Raw genomic sequence first — 16,960 nt, 5'->3', positions numbered from 1 at the left:
CCTAGTATCCCGCGGAGGAAAGCGAAGGACGATGATCCTAGAATGATTGGGTCATGGAAGATCGGTCGAGTCATCGGTAAAGGAAGTTCAGGTCAGAGCCTGCTGCTGTCTATGTTTTACGGTCGCTTATTCTCAGAGAAGGACGCGTCCGCATTGCGCGACATTCGCGGACAGGGCAGTACGCGGCGGTGAAGATCGTCTCTAAGACTTCGATTCTCGAGTCGCGGATGTCCCTGGAAAACCTAGAAAATGACGCAGAACGGATACTACTTGCTATTGAACGGGAAATAGTTATCATGAAGCTGATCGACCACCCCAACATACTGCGGCTCTACGATGTCTGGGAAACATCCAACGAATTGTATCTGATCCTGGAATACGTCGAAGGAGGCGAACTGTTTGAATATCTTTGCGACAAAGGCAAAATGTCTACTTCAGAGGCTCTAGACTATTTCCAGCAGGTCATCTCTGCGGTCGACTACTGTCATCGATTCAACATCGCTCATCGAGACCTCAAGCCCGAAAATCTGCTGCTTGACAAGGACAAAAGGATCAAGGTAGCTGACTTTGGCATGGCCGCTTGGCAGAGTAGCGGAGCTCAAGGCCTGCTCCAGACTGCTTGCGGTAGCCCTCACTACGCAGCCCCGGAAGTTATCATGGGCAAATCCTATAACGGGTTTGCTTCGGACATCTGGTCTTGTGGCGTCATTCTCTATGCTTTGCTTGCTGGCAGACTCCCTTTTGATGACGACGACCTTGGTACTCTTCTTGCGAAAGTCAAGATTGGTAAATTCACGATGCCTGGTTCTTTCGATCCCCTGGCGAAGGACGTCATCTCGAGAATGCTAGAGAAGGACCCTGCGAAGCGCATCACCATGGCGCAGATTCTCGAACATCCCTTCTATAAACTCGTGGAACCGAGGGCTACTAGGTTCGACATACAAAGCATAGAACATATGTCTTCACCCATAGGTAACGCAGACGACGTCGACCCTGATATACTTGCGAACCTACGCACACTCTGGAATGACATCCCTGAGGATGAAATTATCCGACACCTGACCTCACAAGACGCTACCTGGGAGAAAGGCGTGTATCACCTTCTTATCCAGTACCGAGCCAAACATTTGGAAGACTACGATCCAGAGGATGAGGATAGTTCTTCCCCGAAGCCTCGCTCTAAGGGGAAGACCACGTCTGCAACACCAAGGAAATCTGCCTTACCTCGGACAAGGTCCCGGCCCATGAATCTTGGGCAAGGAAATCCTTTGAAGATGGTTTCTGAAGCTAACCCAGATCAAAGTGATAGTCCTGAGATAGTCTTGCACTCACCGACGCCCTCTCCTTCTGGCCCTTTCCTGGGTGCGAACATGTCTGGATCCTCCGATGCGTCAAAGGAGTCGTATTTGAATGTATCTGAGCGCGCAGAGGCATCAACGGTGAAACCGCCTGGCGCCTCGGACGAGAAAATGCAAGACTTCTTCCGACAAATCGTGAATCACCTGAATGAGATGGACCTCGCCTCTCAAGAAAGGTCATCAAATAGTTCTTTGGCTGCGCAAGCTTGTTTGTCCTCTATGGGTCCCACTATTAGGCCTATCCCCGCTCGGCCCCCCTTGGTGCCGCCGCCAACTCCTATCAGCAGTCGTTTCGTAGAGAATGGTCTAGTATGTCACGAAGATCCCACGTACGTGGATGGCAGTTCTGCAGAGATACTTATCCCTGATGGAGTTCACCAAATTGCTAGGTTTAACGGCGTGAAGGAGCAATCCACTCCAAAGAAAGTGAGACATCGACCCCCTCCCCTCATCCTGACGCCATCCGCGGAGGAGGATGAGAACTATGTGTTGATCACCCCTGAAGACGTCCAGTTCCCTCGATTCCCTCCAACGACGACGCCGTTGCTCAAATCTCTGCTGACACCCGTTTCTATGGACGGAAGTGGGAGGTCTCCTCTGTCCGATAGGCATGTTCAGATCATCGAACCAGTCGTGAACCGACCTTCCAAGTTGAAGAAACGGAGGAGTGCTGGTCTGAGCCCGGGTTTAAGTCCTGTCTCGCCAGCCTTCTCTGATGACTCTTATTTCCCCCCGACCCCATCTTCGTTCTCTCCTACAAGGCGATGGTTCGGTCACATCTTCAAATTCAAACCCGCAAACTATCGGCTTCTCTCCATGGCGGACGTCTACAATACTCGCGAGGAATGCCGCAAGTTACTAATGGGCATGGGTATCCAGGTCACGCATTTTCGGGCAGCGGATGGTTTGGACGTCCTTAAATGCCGGCTGGAAGAAACGAGGGATCCAGCGGGAATGATTGAGGGGCCCAGAGCTGTTCAATTCCGCGTAGAGGTCCGGAAACCTTCGGATGCTCAAGCCGTGGCAGGATTCACCATCTCATTAAATCTGATCCAGGAGAAGGGTGCTTTGTCGAGCTTCCGGATGATGTACAACCGTCTGAGGAGGGAGTGGGATCTCGATGCCCCAAGGCCATCCCTACCGCTCTCCTTGCCTAGCTCTGGGTTTAGTCCCGGCGTAGGTTACGCTGAGGCTGTCTACAACATGTAATTCCCTGTGCATACTCTTGCATTATTGATGAGTACCTACGATACGGCTTCTCTTACCATTAGTTTTGTACTATTCCATATATTGTCATTTACTAGGTGTCTATGCAGTTGAACACGCAACGTTACATGGGCTCATCCATCGTCATCATAGTACTCGCGAACCGTGTGGGAGGTTCCGTCAATATCAAGTCTTCGGTAGCGACGTCCATCGGCTGGTCCGCCCCTGGCTGATTCTCCTCGATCAGGGACGGGTGCTTTCCTGGCCGAGAGACAGACGCAACATCGGGTTTCGTGCTCGACACCCGGATGTGTCGGAGCAGCTGCGTGAAAGCGATTTCTTTTTGATCCCATCTGCGGAACAGCCCGACATTCGTCTTATGAGTGAGGTCTGGTATTTCTAGAGTGGGCCGGCGTAAGGTTTGCTTCTCATTTACCGCCGCCGGTGAACAGCAAGTGACATACCCATGCCTGTCCGGTACTCCTCTGCTTCACGCAACTTTATATCCTCCAGTTGCTGTTCCCGTGTACTCTTGGGTCGACCCTTGCGCCGGGCAGCCCTTTCAGAATCGAGCTCGGCATCATGGCGAACCAGCCATACATCAGCTATCAGGGTGTGTATGGTTTGCAGAGTCAAAGTCTCCCCAACCGGAGGCATAGCATGATACCAAAACCCATAGAAGTCCGCTGAGGGACGTCGTGTCAGATCAGAGGTAATTTTTGTAGACCTAAGCTTACTTTCTGCGTGGTACTTGCGGGATCTCTTGTTAGATGCCTCCACGAGCTTATTTTTTCGAAGTTGGGTCCTCGTTATTTGAGCGGCTTTCCGTGACTGAGGATGAAAGATCTTTTCCTTCTTCCCTGATGCGGCTGGCGCAGGTTTCACGTTACCCATGCTGGATGTATTGAAAGCGAGACAGGTGAATATATAATGTATTTGAGCAAGATGGATGCTAGATCGGTAGGGCTTGGTGTTGCGAGCAACTGTCAAGTGATCGAAAGTACTGTTTCCAAATTACATAAGCAAATTTCACAGTGACCGTTGAGGCCACAATTTCGTTCCACAATCCTTAGCTAAACTAAACATTCGACGTTGAACGGTTACCTCCGCCGATCTTGCACTGGTGCGGATGCAAAAGGTCATGAGGTTGTCCTAGGTTTCCCAAAATATTGCCGCCACGCATACCTACTGGTGCGCCTTACAATTGGATTCGCCGTCCAAGTTCACATACTTCGGGTTGACGTGCGTGCCAGATCTCACGCGTGATTGTCTGATCGTCCGAGTAGCTATGACCTCTTGACCACACCAGATGTACATTCAGACAGTTGCAGAGCTCGTTCATTGGCAATGCGTCCTAGCTGTACCCATTGATACCTTGTTTTGGGGAATACGGGGATCAGCGTGAGGTCACGTCGGCATGTATGGCATCCCGAGTGTCTCAAAAGTTCGACCTCGAAGCTTCAGCTTCAGCGCCTGCGAGGCTGCGGAAATGTAGACCCGCAAACACGTGTCTCCCCATCCCTTGCCAGCTACAGCTATGCAAACATCGATCTCCCCAAGCATTTCGCCGCCAGTCTGCAAATTCTTTCTTCAGCATAGGTGCACGAATGGTGATCATTGCCGATTTTATCACCCTCGATCCGCGCAGCAGTCGGTGCAGCCACAAAATCATCATTTGCAAAAGGCATGTGTGTTTTACGGCCTTGGGTCCTGTCGGTACGGGAGTCAATGCCGCAATGCACACATACCATGTCCCGTTAACCGCGGGGGACTCGAAAAGAAAGGACCTCCAGCTTCTTTCGTCAAGTCGTCGACCTTCGGGCCATGCAAATTCTTTAATCGAGGCAACTGCGCCAAAGGGGGAGCTTGTCCCTTTCCTCATGTACAGACGGCCATCGCACAGGACGGTTATAGTTCACACGCGCTCAACAGATCGAACCAGATAAACATCGACAGTAATATGGGTTCAGCGGTCGCAAGTCCGGGGGGGCCCTCTGGAGACGATATAGCAGCTGTAGAGTCCTGTACGCCGGTGGACGTACCTGTCGACGTGCTCGCCCTGACGCCTGTATGTCCCCTCACAAAAAACTATCCATTGTGCTCAACTGCACTGTATTCGTTGGCAGGAAGAATATTCTAAAGTCTCCACCACTGCTAAGCGCACCATCCTGGGCTCACAAGTGACCTTCGGGCCTGGGGCGTTCGTGCAGCAGATCAACACCGCTTTCGAGTCTCCTCGCATAATCATAACCAATCTTCCCCTGGGCAGCATATCGCCGGACGTGATCGAGCTGACGAAGGCTTTCGGGGATCTGTGTGCTGTGAATGTCGACACGGCACCGGCCGCCACTTTTGCTACGGCTCGAATCGACTTCGCGGACTGCGCTTCTGCATGCGCTGCCCTGGAGAATGTCAACGGTACCCTTTTTATGGGAAGAGAGCTAGCTGCTCGGCTCGACCTCACCGCGGTTGAGACAGGCTCAGCCGCTCTGTTGTGCCGCAAGGTCAAAGTCAGTTGGTTCGCGCCCCACCTAGTGGCATGGGCGCATTATTCTGTCCTCCACAAAGCGATGTCTGAGGCGAAAAGGTTGCATCATAGCATATTCGATGGGCGCCAAGTTCTTGTGCAATGCCAGTCACCGAAACGCAGACAGACTTCCTCATTCTCGATCGAGATCAAGGGTCTCCCCCCAAATGTCAGAGCAGAAGATATCCAGCGGTGGTGCAACGCTGCGTCAGTCACGCTCGGAAGGGCCAGCTATGGCAGGAGCACGGGCATTCAGCACGTACGCGATGAGCTGTCGAAATTTGGGCCTTTGGAGTCATTCGACTTGGTGCCATCGGGCCCACGTCCCACCAAGCTGAAGGCCTTCGGCCAGTTCTGCACACCAGAGGCAGCTGCCGCTGCCGCTGAAAAATTAAACAACACGCCGCAAAAGATGCTCGGCAGTCCTCTCTGGTCGGAGCTCATCTATTCTCTCAAATATCTTCCACCATGGAAACAATTTATGGCCTTAAGAGATGACCTCGTTGCGCTATCCGACCAGCATGCCGACTGCAAAATCAGGTACTACGAGGCGGACAACGAAGGCCGTGCGGTCGATCCCGTGTGCATCCGGATCTATTCCTCTGATGCAAAGGCTCTCGGAAGAGCCAAAATAGCCGTGGAGACGATGCTTCAAGGCGAAGTTCTGGCTTCCGACGGGAAGTCAGTGTGGGACGATTTCTTCCTCTCCTCGGAGGGCACGGAATTCCTGTCGACCCTGAACGGAGTTGCTAGGAGTTTTGCGAAATGTAACAAACGGGCAAGGTCTGTTAATCTCTGTGGCTCCTCTACTAGCAGAGATGTCGCCAGAACCGCGGTTTTCAACAAACTGAAGGAGGTACAAGCAATGAGGCACGTCCTCGACCTAGGCAAAGACGAGCTGAGGCTGCTTATAACCGGTGGCATGAAGGCTTTGCGGGAAACAACCGGCGTTCAAGTTGTCGTCCTTGACGTTGTCGCACGTACTCTCACCGTCCATGGAAGCCCAGAGGAGGTAGACCGAGTCCGGAGAGCCATTGTTCTGATGCGGGCGACCAAGAACATCCCAGCTGCGACTTCAGCCAGCAGCTGTCCAATATGCTTCTGCGAGGTCACGGAGCCGACCATGTTGCCGTGCGGCCATTCTTATTGCACTTCGTGCTTGCAGCACCTCCTACGATCGTCTGCTGATGCCTCGCCCGTGCGACTCGCATGCGTTACGGAGGTCAACACCAACCCAAGCCGTTCTTGCCAGCATACCATCCCGTTGAACGTCATACGAGATCTCCTTTCTCCCGAGGATGAAACGAAACTTCTCGAATCCTCGCTGACAGGTCATATAAACGCGCACACCCAGGAATTTCGCTACTGTCCAACACCAGACTGCCCAGTGATATATCGACCAGCCAAGGATGGAACAGTATTGCGATGCCCCGCATGCCTCAACCGCATATGCCCAGCTTGCCACGTCGAGTTCCACGAGGGGCTCACCTGCGCTGAACATCGCGATAATTCCTCGGGAGGTCTGGACGCATTCCAGAAGTGGCGGGAAGCTCATGATGTCCGGCCCTGTCCCAAATGCGGTGTTGATATGGAGAAAAATGGGGGTTGCAATCATATGACATGCATCCGCTGCAAGACTCATATATGTTGGGTATGTATGAAGACCTTTGCCGACGAGGATACAGCCGGCGGTGTCTATACACACATGAGGGAAGCGCACGGAGGAATCATGTAGGTATCTATAACGCTCTGATATCGAGGCTCGCAAGCGTTATAGTGATATTGCGATGCCTAAGGATCGCGAAACGGGCATTGAGCATGAGATACTGATGGGACTACGATACTGTAAGAATATTCGCCAGATCCAGGGCAACAGCAATATGCACAGCATCGTGGAGGGTGAGGCGTGTAAGTCCAGAGCAATCTGATGGGCTCGGTATAGCGTTGCTCGAATTTGACGAGTGCTGTCCTCTGGATGTGTGCGCCTGTTTGTCCCCATCTGCGGACTTAAGTTTGTGGGGATACCCCGTGCCTGCGAGCAAACCAATAGCTCATATCCACGGCGACCACCATGGTACTTACAACGCAAGCCTACGCTGCGTCTGTGATGAGCGATGACTTGGACTATGACATTATCTCGAACGGCCCAAGATCATTGGAATCTAGCATCGATGACCTCGGCCACGTGGCATCCCGCGACGTGTCTGAACCTCCACCGACAGAGCTGGCTAGACAGAGGCTGAAGACAACCACATTGAGCGCGGAAGATATACAAGCATACGTACAGAAAGCGCTCGGGGCTTCTTCAGCGGGTCAGGAGCGGGATAATGCCGACCGGAGAACTATGAAGATATACGTCGATGGTGTATTTGACGGCTTCCATGCAGGGCAAGTACGGCGAGGTACTCGACAGAATAGAGGCACTGACTCTCGCGGTATAGCCACGCTCTGCAGTTACGCCAAGCAAAGCTATCGTTCCCCTCCGTCCATCTGATAGTCGGAGTTTTCGGGGACGAGCTCTGTCACCAGTATGACTACCCTGTGACACTGCCGCATTTGGAGAGATATGAGGTTATACGGCACTGTCGCTGGGTAGACGAAGTCCTGGAGGACGCGCCATGGACTGTGAGCGAGGACTTTCTTCGCGAGCACAGGATAGACTTTGTTGCCTTGGACGAAGGGACGTCGATTGATCCAGACGTGGATAGGACCCGGTTACAGGGATACGATAGGTTGAAGAGTCTCGGTGAGTTGTGAACAATCCGAGGTTCCGAACATAGCTGACAAGTAATTTGCGTGTAGGCAGGATCATACCGACGAGGAGGACGGCCGGATTGACAGAAGGTGCACGGTTCGTTCCAACCGCGCCAGCTCGACCTTCTCCTGTCGTTCCCAGAGCGGAGATAAAAGAGGAAGAGCCCATCCCAGAGCCTATTGATATATATGGTATCGGAATCTAGCGTAACTTCCGTTTGTGCAGTCGACTCCTTCATGACATTGGTAGGCCAAGTCATGGACTCGGACTCCGTCTTTGTTCTAGCTTCAAGGGACTTAACTTTAAACGAGCTGCGACAGGTAAGCCATCCCAGGCTGATGCACAAAGGGATGGCGGACTGCAGCAGACATTGAAGCAAGAGCACAAGGGACGGCTACAGCAGAACGGAGTCGGAGCAAGACATTTATCATGTGACCGTGAGCCCGACGATTGCCCTTCCGGGAGACCGTCGGTAATAGTGGCGGGCTTCGTGTTCGCATCCACAAGCTCGGCTTTGATTCGAGTCGGGACTGCTGCACCGGCAGTAGAAACGGGACACCCGGCGAGCCACAATGATCTACGCAGTCAGCCACCACATGCAGCGCATGTCTCGGAACCATGGAATCCGAACCCCCAGGGTGCGATTAACATCAGGGAGCACAAGACCGCTCAAATCTGTGTTTGGCTAGCTAACTCTCCTCGTTCTATATCAAGGAGACAGACGCTCCCAGGAACTACTCGAGAAGATCTACGTGGTACTCCAGTAAGTTGCCCCTCTCTGTATCACTACTTCCAGACTGATGTATCGATAGGACAATGTCGGTTTTCTCAATGTCGTGGTTGCCGGTAGAGCTCTACGATGACATATTGCGAGAACTATGGGCGTCACGCCTTACGCCTGCCGAGCGTACAGAGTTACTGGTAACTCTACCGCTCGTACACAGGTCCTGGTTATCTGTCTTCGCCCAAGTAGCGATGACGGACGTTCATATCTCGAACCCCCAATATGCCCGGCATTACCTTCGCCTTCTTCCTGGATCCCCTATAACCGGCCTAGACGAACCCAGAAGTCTGTGGACAGCTGCCACGTCTGCAGAGAGCTCGCGCTGTCGCTCCCTATCTTTCTACATTCAGGGCGATTCCACTCTCTTCCCGGTCCAGCTCTACCGCGTGACGAACGCAATGGGAGATACCCTCTCAAACACCCTATACGTGATCGACACCCTCGGATACCTCCCGAACCTCCGCAAGCTTTCCATCGAGTATACGAACTGGGGCTTTGACGATCTTTTCGACCACTACCGCTTGTGCGCCTTCCCATCGCAGATTACTCAGCTCAGTCTCAAGTACTCGTACAACGAGAGTATACCTACACTCCCTGCCAGTCTTAAAGAGTACCTATGTGCCACCTACGTCCGGCACCGGTGCACGAAATGCTCCCTCCCGGGTATCTGGAACCTATCACTGGACGGCGTGCCGATCGAGTTCGTCGCGGACATACTCGGCATCTGCCCGAACACGGAAACGCTGCAAGTAGAGGCATCGCTAGCGGACCACTTGAAGAGTCTTTATCCATTGTCCGAGACGGTGCACACCATCGTCTTGAGGAACACCGAGCCAGCTGAGAGAGATGCCCGGCTGGACTCCGTGCTAGCCAAGAGCATCCTGCAGTGCTGCTTTCCTTCCTTGCGGATCATCATGGAGTGCGACATGGACAGACAGGCCGGGAACAGAGTAGGAGAGCTGTCTCATTCGCGCAGCCTGGACATCTTGCGCTCACGCGGCGTCCCAAAGTTTTAACTCCACCTCAGGACGCTGAACTTGCTGGCTAAGAGACGGATGTTTGGTATTCATAGATTTCTAGATAGCATACCCGGCGAGATATTCAAAGTGTACATGCCATGCAAATAATGATAGACGTGCATCGGGGTCATAGTGGTCCTGATGAAAACGTAGCAATGTAATACAAGCCGTAGTTCATACGACGTCTTTCTTCTTATGTACGCTCATATGCCTGGTAAGCTGGTCCGGTCGAGCGAAGCACTTATTACAACCTTCCTCCGGGCACGGATACGGTCGCGCGCCGGTATGCGTCCGCAACTAAGATCAAATAATAAGTCAATGATACTAGGCTCTCGTCGCAAGATCTACGCACGTGTTTGGACAGATTGGACGATTCAGCGAACGCTCTGAGCAATCGTCGGTCATCACGGCAGCAGAAGACAAGGGTAAACGGCCACGTACTTGCCGCAATGAGAACACTTGAAAGGTTTCTCTCCGTTGTGTGTCCTCTTATGAATGGTGAGAGCGCCTGCAATAGCGAAAGCTTTACTGCAGTTCGGGAAGTCGCAGACGTAAGGCTCTGAAGAAGTACCAGTCGGCGTCAGTCGACTGCCAGAAAAGAACTTGATAAAAAATATCTCACTTTCTTGTGTATGCCGCCGCATGTGCTGTTGAAGCGTCGCAGCCTCGGAGAAATTCTGTTTACATATATTGCATTGAAATGGCCTATGTCCTGTATGGGACTGACGACAATGCCAGAAAACTCTCAGGGGCAGCTGTTGCAAGATCACGAAGGAACAAACCTGCAAATGTCTACAAATCTTCTGCTTGCTCGTGAATCCGTTCTCGCCGTGCCTGGTACATGATTCCCAATAGCAGTCGTAATGGCTCTTGCCGCTGCCTACATGCGCAGCAGTGATGTGCGAGGTCAGCTCATCGCAGTCCTTAAACGACCGCCCGCACCCCTGCCACTTGCAGATGTGCGTGCTGCCTGCGCAGTCGTGCGTTTCCGGGGCAGGGGTCGACGCCGGCTCGGGGGGCGTCGGCGGAGAGAACGGCGACAGCGCTTCGTTATTGCTATCTGCCTCCGGGTGCGGGCTGAAGATCCGGTCGGGAAGCCCCAAGTGGTCCTGGAAGAGGTGGTTCGCGAGGATGCCGAGCGCGGCGTCCAGCTGGTTGCCCGACGAGGGACCCGGGATGGAATTCGGGTCAGGGTAGACCTGGCAGTCTCCCCAGTGGCAGGAGAGTGGAGTGCCGGTCTGGCGGGTCAAGGCCTGGGTCTGGGAGGTCTCCGGCTGCAGGTGGTAGAGGTTGACGTGCCCGACAAGTTCTTGCAACGAGTTGAATGCGGCGTGACAATTACCCCACATGCAAGCAAAGTGGGGAGGGCGCGACCCGCCCGGGGGTTGATTTTGTAACCTTGGCGAAGGGGCTATGACATTAGTGGGAGGAAATGAGTCCGGCACGGCCGATACCGGACTAGGAAAAGAAGATGACGAAGACGTGGAACGGGTATCCAGCTCAGGGTGCACTTGTGGTCCTGCGACAGTATTCCTTTGCTCAAATTGATGATGGTGGTGGTGACGGTGATGAAGCCCTGGAGGATGAAGTCCATGCCCTGTAGAGCCCGGGAAGTGGAAGAACTCGGGGTTAGCGCCGGCGTGAGAAGGGTGGAAATTTGCGTCATTCGGGAAGAAAGTACCACTCTGTTCGAGGGGCAACCCTTGCTGGCAATCGCAGAGGAACTGGTTCAAATCGAACTGAGCGGAGGCATCGGACGGTGGTTGGCCTCCGTTGGCCTGGTTTTGCTCGTTTAAATAGTTACGGTAGTCCGTGCAGCACTGCAACTATTTTATTAAAATTAGAAGAGCCACAATTCAGAAGTGCAGAGGACGAACGCACAAATTCTTCATACATGGTGCAGTCGGCACCGTTATCGCAGGGGTGCTCAAAAAATCGGTCGATCCGATCAGGCAATGGATATTCGTGGCTCGGATCGTCGCAGGGCACAACGACGCACTGGTCCGTACAGTCGGCGGAGAGTTCCAATGCACAGGATCCGGACTTGCAGTCCTCTATACAGTCGACACAGGTCGCGACGAGACCTACGGTGGACAACGCGACGCCCGGCTTAGGGGCTATTTTTTCGACTGATTCTGGCGACGATAATCGCGTTTCCACGATGGGCGAGGACGAATCGTCCCTGCTGGTACGTAAATGCGAGAAAATGTGCTGGGTGGAAACCAGCGCTGGGGGGAGAAAGGGGGACAAAGAGGGTATGGCAGACACGATGGGCGTGTCGGGAGAGCGTAGTCGGCTGTGCCGGGAGGGGAATGCGGGCCTGGGGGCAGTATTGAGCATCTTGCCGTCACGACGGTGCTTGAAGCTTTCTGGTTGACTGGGAGGGTCCTCTCTGTTACTTACGTAAGCTCATATACATGTCGCGACTGCCACGTGCCACTGCCGGCCAATCACCGCCTCCCGATCCAGAATGACTGAATGCAATCCTCCCAACAAAGTTGAGGACGCGCATTACGTAACGGGACCCCGCGCGGCGTGAAGCGTCCACTCCGCAGGGCAGTGTCGGCTCAGCGGGTTAGTTGTTGTATACCGTACCAATATATATTAGACAATGACCTAACAGTTATTGTTCTTGTAGTTCAGTTGGTATACTGCATGTCACCTTGCAGAGGCGCAATGCATGAAGTTGGGAGTTCGAGTCTGGATGTGGGCAGTTTCAGTACACTTTTCTACCGATGGGTTTTCAGTTGTAAGATGTGTACATCGCTCGTGAATTAAAACTCATTACACCATTGCCGAGCTTATGGTAAGCACCACGGGTTGAAATCCCGAAATGTTTTTTATAGGAACTATTTGCATGCACTGTATCTCTGATTCCTATTAAAAGTAACTGTGATTTACACCTCCGCCCAGAGTTATAAGACCGACTTGATGCTTTCCCCTCCATCTGGTGCACCCCCCTTTTCACCCCAACGAAATTGTCATTCTCAGTAAATATCACATAAAATACAATACTTCGTGTCCGCCCAGGACCGCCCTACGTACTCTACATCAGGCTCCTAGAACCATCCACCTCGCGTCCTCATCCTCTCTGGAGACTGTGGGAATGCACCATGGGTGCTACGCAGACTTGCCGCACAGCCGCCTGTGCAGTCACTTCACGATGGCCTCGACCTTCCTTTTACGGGCCGCGCGTCCTCAACTTTGTTGGGAGGATTGCATTTACAGCAGCGACCCCGCCACCGCTGTCAGTAACCAGTCGTTCCGCTCGTGCTCACCGTCCACGCCGTCTTGGACGGCTATTGCCCTGACATCCATGCTGCACGGCACTGAAAAGTTCAAAACGTCGTCGGGCGAGGGATGTGGCCGGGCCCCCTTCCGTCAGCGAGCTATTTCCAGCGAATCCAGCCTCAATTCTCTATCAGGACAGCCTGAGAAGGCTAGCGGTAATGTCAAGTCAATGCTGCTTGTTCTGCTTGGCCTGGCTTCAGCCTTCTGGTATCTCCTGTTCAGAATAAATTTGAATCTGCTGGGTGGCGGCGATTTGACGGAGAACGGCATCCCAGCATGCCCTCAGGTCGATGCAATTCATCCGGTCAAGCACTCTATCTTGCATTCACAGTTGGAGGTCCTGTACGGCTGGGAGGGCTTTAAGCTGAGCGTCTACAGCCGACTCGGGAGAGCGATCCAAATCCCGTGATTATTTTTCACCTCGGCATCGGGAAGCATGTGCCTGATTGTCTGCAGGACCGAGTCCTATGATGATCTGAAGCCTGTTGGCCAGGATCAGCGTTGGGATATCTTCGGAACGCTCCATGAATATCTCGAGACCGCCTTCCCGCTCGTGTGAGCAGTCCTAGCTTGTTCGTCATTGCATGATATGTTCTGAAAGGACGCCCGTTTCATCGCTGTGTAGCTATCGAAATCTGCATGTAACCAAAGTCAATACATATTCCTTGGTATTTCACTGGCAAGGATCCAATGAGACCTTACTTCCCATACTCTTGACTGCTCACCAAGGCATGGCGTTTACTCTTCCGACGCGGACGTATCACGAACTGTCCATTTCCAGATGTTGTCCCCGTCGATCCTTCAACGGTAAATCAGTGGGAGCACCCGCCATATTCTGGCCAATACGACGGTTCGAGCTCTTTGGTTTCGCGCGAGAGTGCTCACGAATACCTGATATAGGAAAGTGGATCTGGGGTCGTGGGTCTGTCGATGATAAAGCGGACTTGATAACCCAACTGTGAGTGCGGTACATCGTCTCCTCGACCGTAGGCAACTGACTGTCATCGTTCTGCAGTGTTACGGTAGACGCACTCCTCAAACACGGATTCTCTCCGTCCCGTACCATAGTCCTAGCCTATGGAATAGATGAGGAGGCCTCTGGCCAAGAGGTTATCATTTCAATTTTCCAGTAAAGTGTGGGAACTACTGAAGAATCTGTGCTAGGGTGCGGGGAAATTGGCAGGCTACCTGGAGCAGGCATACGGCAAGGATGGATTCGCGATTTTAATCGACGAAGGAGGTAGCTCCTTTCTCTATCAGACACCTTCACAGGACTAATATCCCGCGTAGGCGGCTTCAAAAACTTGGGTGGCGGCGACGTCATCATGGCCGCGCCTGACATATCCGAGAAAGGGTACCTCGACATCGGCATCCAAGTGAACACCAAAGGCGGGCACTCCAGCATCCCGCCCGCACACACGGTAGGCACATTAAATCTCTGTTGCCAAACTATTTCCCTCGACACTGGGGTATTAGAGCATCGGCATGCTCTCCTCCATGATCGTCCACCTCGAATCCCACGCCCACTCGCCCCAACTCCGTCGTAGTGGCACACCTTTTTCGCTCGCGCAGTGTCTCGCCGCTTACGACCCCTCCTTCCCGCCGGAACTGCGACGGCTTGCAGCAGAGGCGCTTTCGGATGACAGGGCCCTGGAGCAGTTCAAGGAAGGATTGGTTTCCCTCTTCCCTGTATGGGAGGCGACGCTCAAAACAACTCAGGCGGTGGACCTTGTTAGCGGCGGGGTTAAGGTTAACGCCTTGCCTGAGAGCGCAGAAGCCGTAGTGAATCATCGGATCGCTGAACATAGGTCCTGCACATACACGTTTTCGTTACAGGGTCACATATTGACACTATCTGGTGTTAGTTCTGTCCGTGAATTACAGGAGCACATCACAACGCTTCTTTCACCCATCGCAGAGACGCATAACTTGACTGTCAAGGCCTTCGGAGAAGAAGTTTCAGCCGGCGAAACGGCAGCGGGAGAACTAGTGCTCTCCGATGCGTTCTATAACGCTCTGGAAGTGTCGCCTGTCACTCCCTTCTTCGGGTCTGCGCCGGCACGGTTGCTCTCCGGGACTATCAAGGCCACTATAGAAAGCTCAACGAGATACAATGCCAACCACGTCGTGGTTGCGCCTTCCTTTGCTAATGGTCAGTAGCCTACTCTTATGTCTATGCTACGCGGAACTGATTTGCACATACATATAGGTAACACGGGTAACTGAATCCGCTCTACCAGAGCTCCCCTACTTGACGAGCCGCCAGATACCAAGTCCTATTGGAACCTGACTCGGCACATCTTCCGATACTCTCATCGCAACGAGGAGAAGGAAGTGTACGGTGACATTCATACAGTTAACGAAGGTATTGCTCTGTATCGTCCCCATTTGAACTGCGCTGATTCATTGGGATGTTAAGCCATTCTGGCGGAGAGTGTCATGGAACAAGTCCGTTTCTTTACTAGGTTCATTCTCAACGCGGATGAGTCTGACTTGATATGAATACAACGACGTCAATGTTGCCATGCCGGAAATTTAGTTTGTCTCTGGAGAGGTGATATACGTATATGGCCAATAGCGATATACAACAGAAAATACCACAGTACAATTTGACAAATTGTAAAGCAGCAAGTCACTTAATCACCTGTCCAGCCCAACCGCCGGAGATCACGCTTGCACTCCTCAGTCTCCTTCTGCACTCTGACCCAATCATCAACCACTTGAGCGAAACCACCGTCCTTACTCTTCCCATCCACCAACTCTAAGAGCTGTCGATATTCACTAAGCTGCTTATCCAGTTGTCTCTCTTCTTCCGCTAATCTGCGCTCCTCTGCAGAGTACCTCTCATGGGCGGCCAAGAGGGCCTTCTCCATGGTAGTGTCGGGGTGCTTGGGTGAGTGGAAGCCGTATAGTTCAGTGTGCGCTTTCGCGCGGATGAGGGACAGCTTAATTAGCAATGTTTCGATCTTCGTGGCGAGGAGATCGTATGTGGCAGCATGCTTGTTGCGCATCGGGGTTGAGAATTCGGACAGAAGTTTCAGAAGCTTTGCGTGCAGCCTGGGATGCGCCTAAGGGCAGTGTTAACCTCGGGATACATATAGTCACTCCGGTACAGACCTGGTGGATTTCTTCAACAAGAGCGACAATCCGATCTTGTCTGGATGAAAGCTCCTCCTCGTCTACACAAAGTCTTTGGAGATGTATGAGTAAATCCTCAGGGAGTCTTCGAGATCGTTCTGTCAACTCTTGCTGAGAAAGTTCTAGAGCAGAGACGGTGAATTAGGCATGGATGATCCATATTCAGGTACGATGTACCTTCGTCGCCGTTGTAGAACGAGGTGACGTCCATGAGCGTACGGTCCAAAGCACTTATCAGCTGATCTTCGATACCACCTGCCAGCTTCCAAGAAATCAGCCACTGGGAATACATTTCATACAAGGAATCACTCACATCTACCGGAATGCTTGCAAAACGGTGAAGGTGATCTTCGGTCAGACCGCCCGGTAATGACCGGAGGAAGTCCCCAAACCCCTCTTCCGCTGTCCACGGAGGACTCAGCCGGTCCCAACACGAGACAACGGTCAACGTGCGGCGGAGAGTCTAATGACACGCAATTAGCCCTCTGGTAATCTTTTCTAGATTGAATAGTAACTTCATCATTGGTTCGACGCGCTAGGTCTTCAAGATGGTCGAGAAGGATTCTGGTCCGAACTTGAACACGCCGGTGTCGGCTGGCTTCCTAGAATATCTCAGTGAGATACAGATTCAATACGGGCACGGATATTTTTGCGTTACTACCTGTTTTTCCATCTGTGGCAAGTCCGGACTGCTTCGAGTCGTCACGGAATGCCACAGAGTGACACTTGTCGCGGTAGTTACGACGCACGTGACTGTGACAGACGTGCCTCCACTCCGGAAACTGCCGTCGATCATACTCCCTGCCGATAACGTTCCTTGCGATCGCACGCTCGAGCCTCTTCAGACCAAAGCTTCTACTTCAGCTTGAGGAGCGCTCTCTC

The 16,960-nt window shown here is 52.7% G+C and overlaps 6 protein-coding genes across 6 annotated transcripts; 4 read left to right on the top strand and 2 right to left on the bottom strand.

The window, feature by feature from the left end:
* Positions 1-42: 42 nt before the first annotated feature.
* Positions 43-1,106, top strand: GLOTRDRAFT_29048 (Pkinase-domain-containing protein; the record flags this gene model as incomplete). Its single annotated transcript, XM_007866570.1, has 2 exons — positions 43-91; positions 139-1,106. Coding segments are annotated over 2 exons (1,017 nt in total), but the record flags the coding sequence as incomplete, so codon positions are not given.
* A 1,527-nt stretch (positions 1,107-2,633) lies between these two features.
* Positions 2,634-3,518, bottom strand: GLOTRDRAFT_59779 (uncharacterized protein). The gene is made up of 3 exons (XM_007867021.1): positions 3,302-3,518; positions 3,029-3,250; positions 2,634-2,963 (listed from the first exon to the last, which is right to left on the bottom strand). Exons 1-3 carry the CDS (start codon positions 3,456-3,458, stop codon positions 2,689-2,691), a joined length of 654 nt encoding a protein of 217 aa, XP_007865212.1. The 5' UTR covers positions 3,459-3,518; the 3' UTR covers positions 2,634-2,688.
* A 1,616-nt stretch (positions 3,519-5,134) lies between these two features.
* Positions 5,135-5,821, top strand: GLOTRDRAFT_15759 (uncharacterized protein; the record flags this gene model as incomplete). Its single annotated transcript, XM_007866557.1, has 1 exon — positions 5,135-5,821. A coding segment is annotated over one exon (687 nt), but the record flags the coding sequence as incomplete, so codon positions are not given.
* Positions 5,822-7,384: 1,563 nt separating this feature from the next.
* GLOTRDRAFT_115726 (Nucleotidylyl transferase) lies at positions 7,385-8,119 on the top strand. Its single transcript, XM_007867020.1, has 3 exons — positions 7,385-7,479; positions 7,533-7,837; positions 7,894-8,119. The coding sequence occupies exons 1-3, from the start codon at positions 7,436-7,438 to the stop codon at positions 8,049-8,051; spliced, it is 507 nt and encodes a 168-aa protein (XP_007865211.1). The 5' UTR covers positions 7,385-7,435; the 3' UTR covers positions 8,052-8,119.
* Positions 8,120-9,823: 1,704 nt separating this feature from the next.
* GLOTRDRAFT_40495 (uncharacterized protein) lies at positions 9,824-11,989 on the bottom strand (the record flags this gene model as incomplete). The annotated part of the gene is made up of 7 exons (XM_007866652.1): positions 9,824-9,946; positions 10,002-10,035; positions 10,091-10,208; positions 10,272-10,371; positions 10,432-11,107; positions 11,408-11,469; positions 11,531-11,989. 7 exons carry the CDS (start codon positions 11,987-11,989, stop codon positions 9,824-9,826), a joined length of 1,572 nt encoding a protein of 523 aa, XP_007864843.1.
* A 1,120-nt stretch (positions 11,990-13,109) lies between these two features.
* Positions 13,110-15,584, top strand: GLOTRDRAFT_120953 (uncharacterized protein; the record flags this gene model as incomplete). Its single annotated transcript, XM_007867019.1, has 10 exons — positions 13,110-13,345; positions 13,397-13,495; positions 13,722-13,898; positions 13,956-14,049; positions 14,105-14,180; positions 14,231-14,361; positions 14,417-14,748; positions 14,806-15,092; positions 15,150-15,305; positions 15,360-15,584. 9 exons carry the CDS (start codon positions 13,110-13,112, stop codon positions 15,164-15,166), a joined length of 1,449 nt encoding a protein of 482 aa, XP_007865210.1. The 3' UTR covers positions 15,167-15,305; positions 15,360-15,584.
* Positions 15,585-16,960: the final 1,376 nt, after the last annotated feature.

Source organism: Gloeophyllum trabeum (genome assembly GCF_000344685.1).
Source record: "Gloeophyllum trabeum ATCC 11539 unplaced genomic scaffold GLOTRscaffold_00005, whole genome shotgun sequence".
NCBI lineage: Eukaryota > Fungi > Basidiomycota > Agaricomycetes > Gloeophyllales > Gloeophyllaceae > Gloeophyllum > Gloeophyllum trabeum.
The sequence above is the reverse complement of the archived record's forward strand: the minus strand, read 5'-3'. Positions and strand labels throughout refer to the sequence as shown.

Coding starts and splice junctions, on each gene's coding strand:
- GLOTRDRAFT_59779 (XM_007867021.1), bottom strand. CDS start 3,458: ATGGGTAACGTGAAACCTGCGCCAGCCGCATCAGGGAAGAAGGAAAAG. Junction 3,251..3,301: donor CCGCAAGTACCACGCAGAAA/GTAAGCTTAGGT, acceptor GACGTCCCTCAG/CGGACTTCTATGGGTTTTGG. Junction 2,964..3,028: donor GGAGTACCGGACAGGCATGG/GTATGTCACTTG, acceptor GGCCCACTCTAG/AAATACCAGACCTCACTCAT.
- GLOTRDRAFT_115726 (XM_007867020.1), top strand. CDS start 7,436: ATGAAGATATACGTCGATGGTGTATTTGACGGCTTCCATGCAGG. Junction 7,480..7,532: donor TTTGACGGCTTCCATGCAGG/GCAAGTACGGCG, acceptor CTCGCGGTATAG/CCACGCTCTGCAGTTACGCC. Junction 7,838..7,893: donor CGATAGGTTGAAGAGTCTCG/GTGAGTTGTGAA, acceptor ATTTGCGTGTAG/GCAGGATCATACCGACGAGG.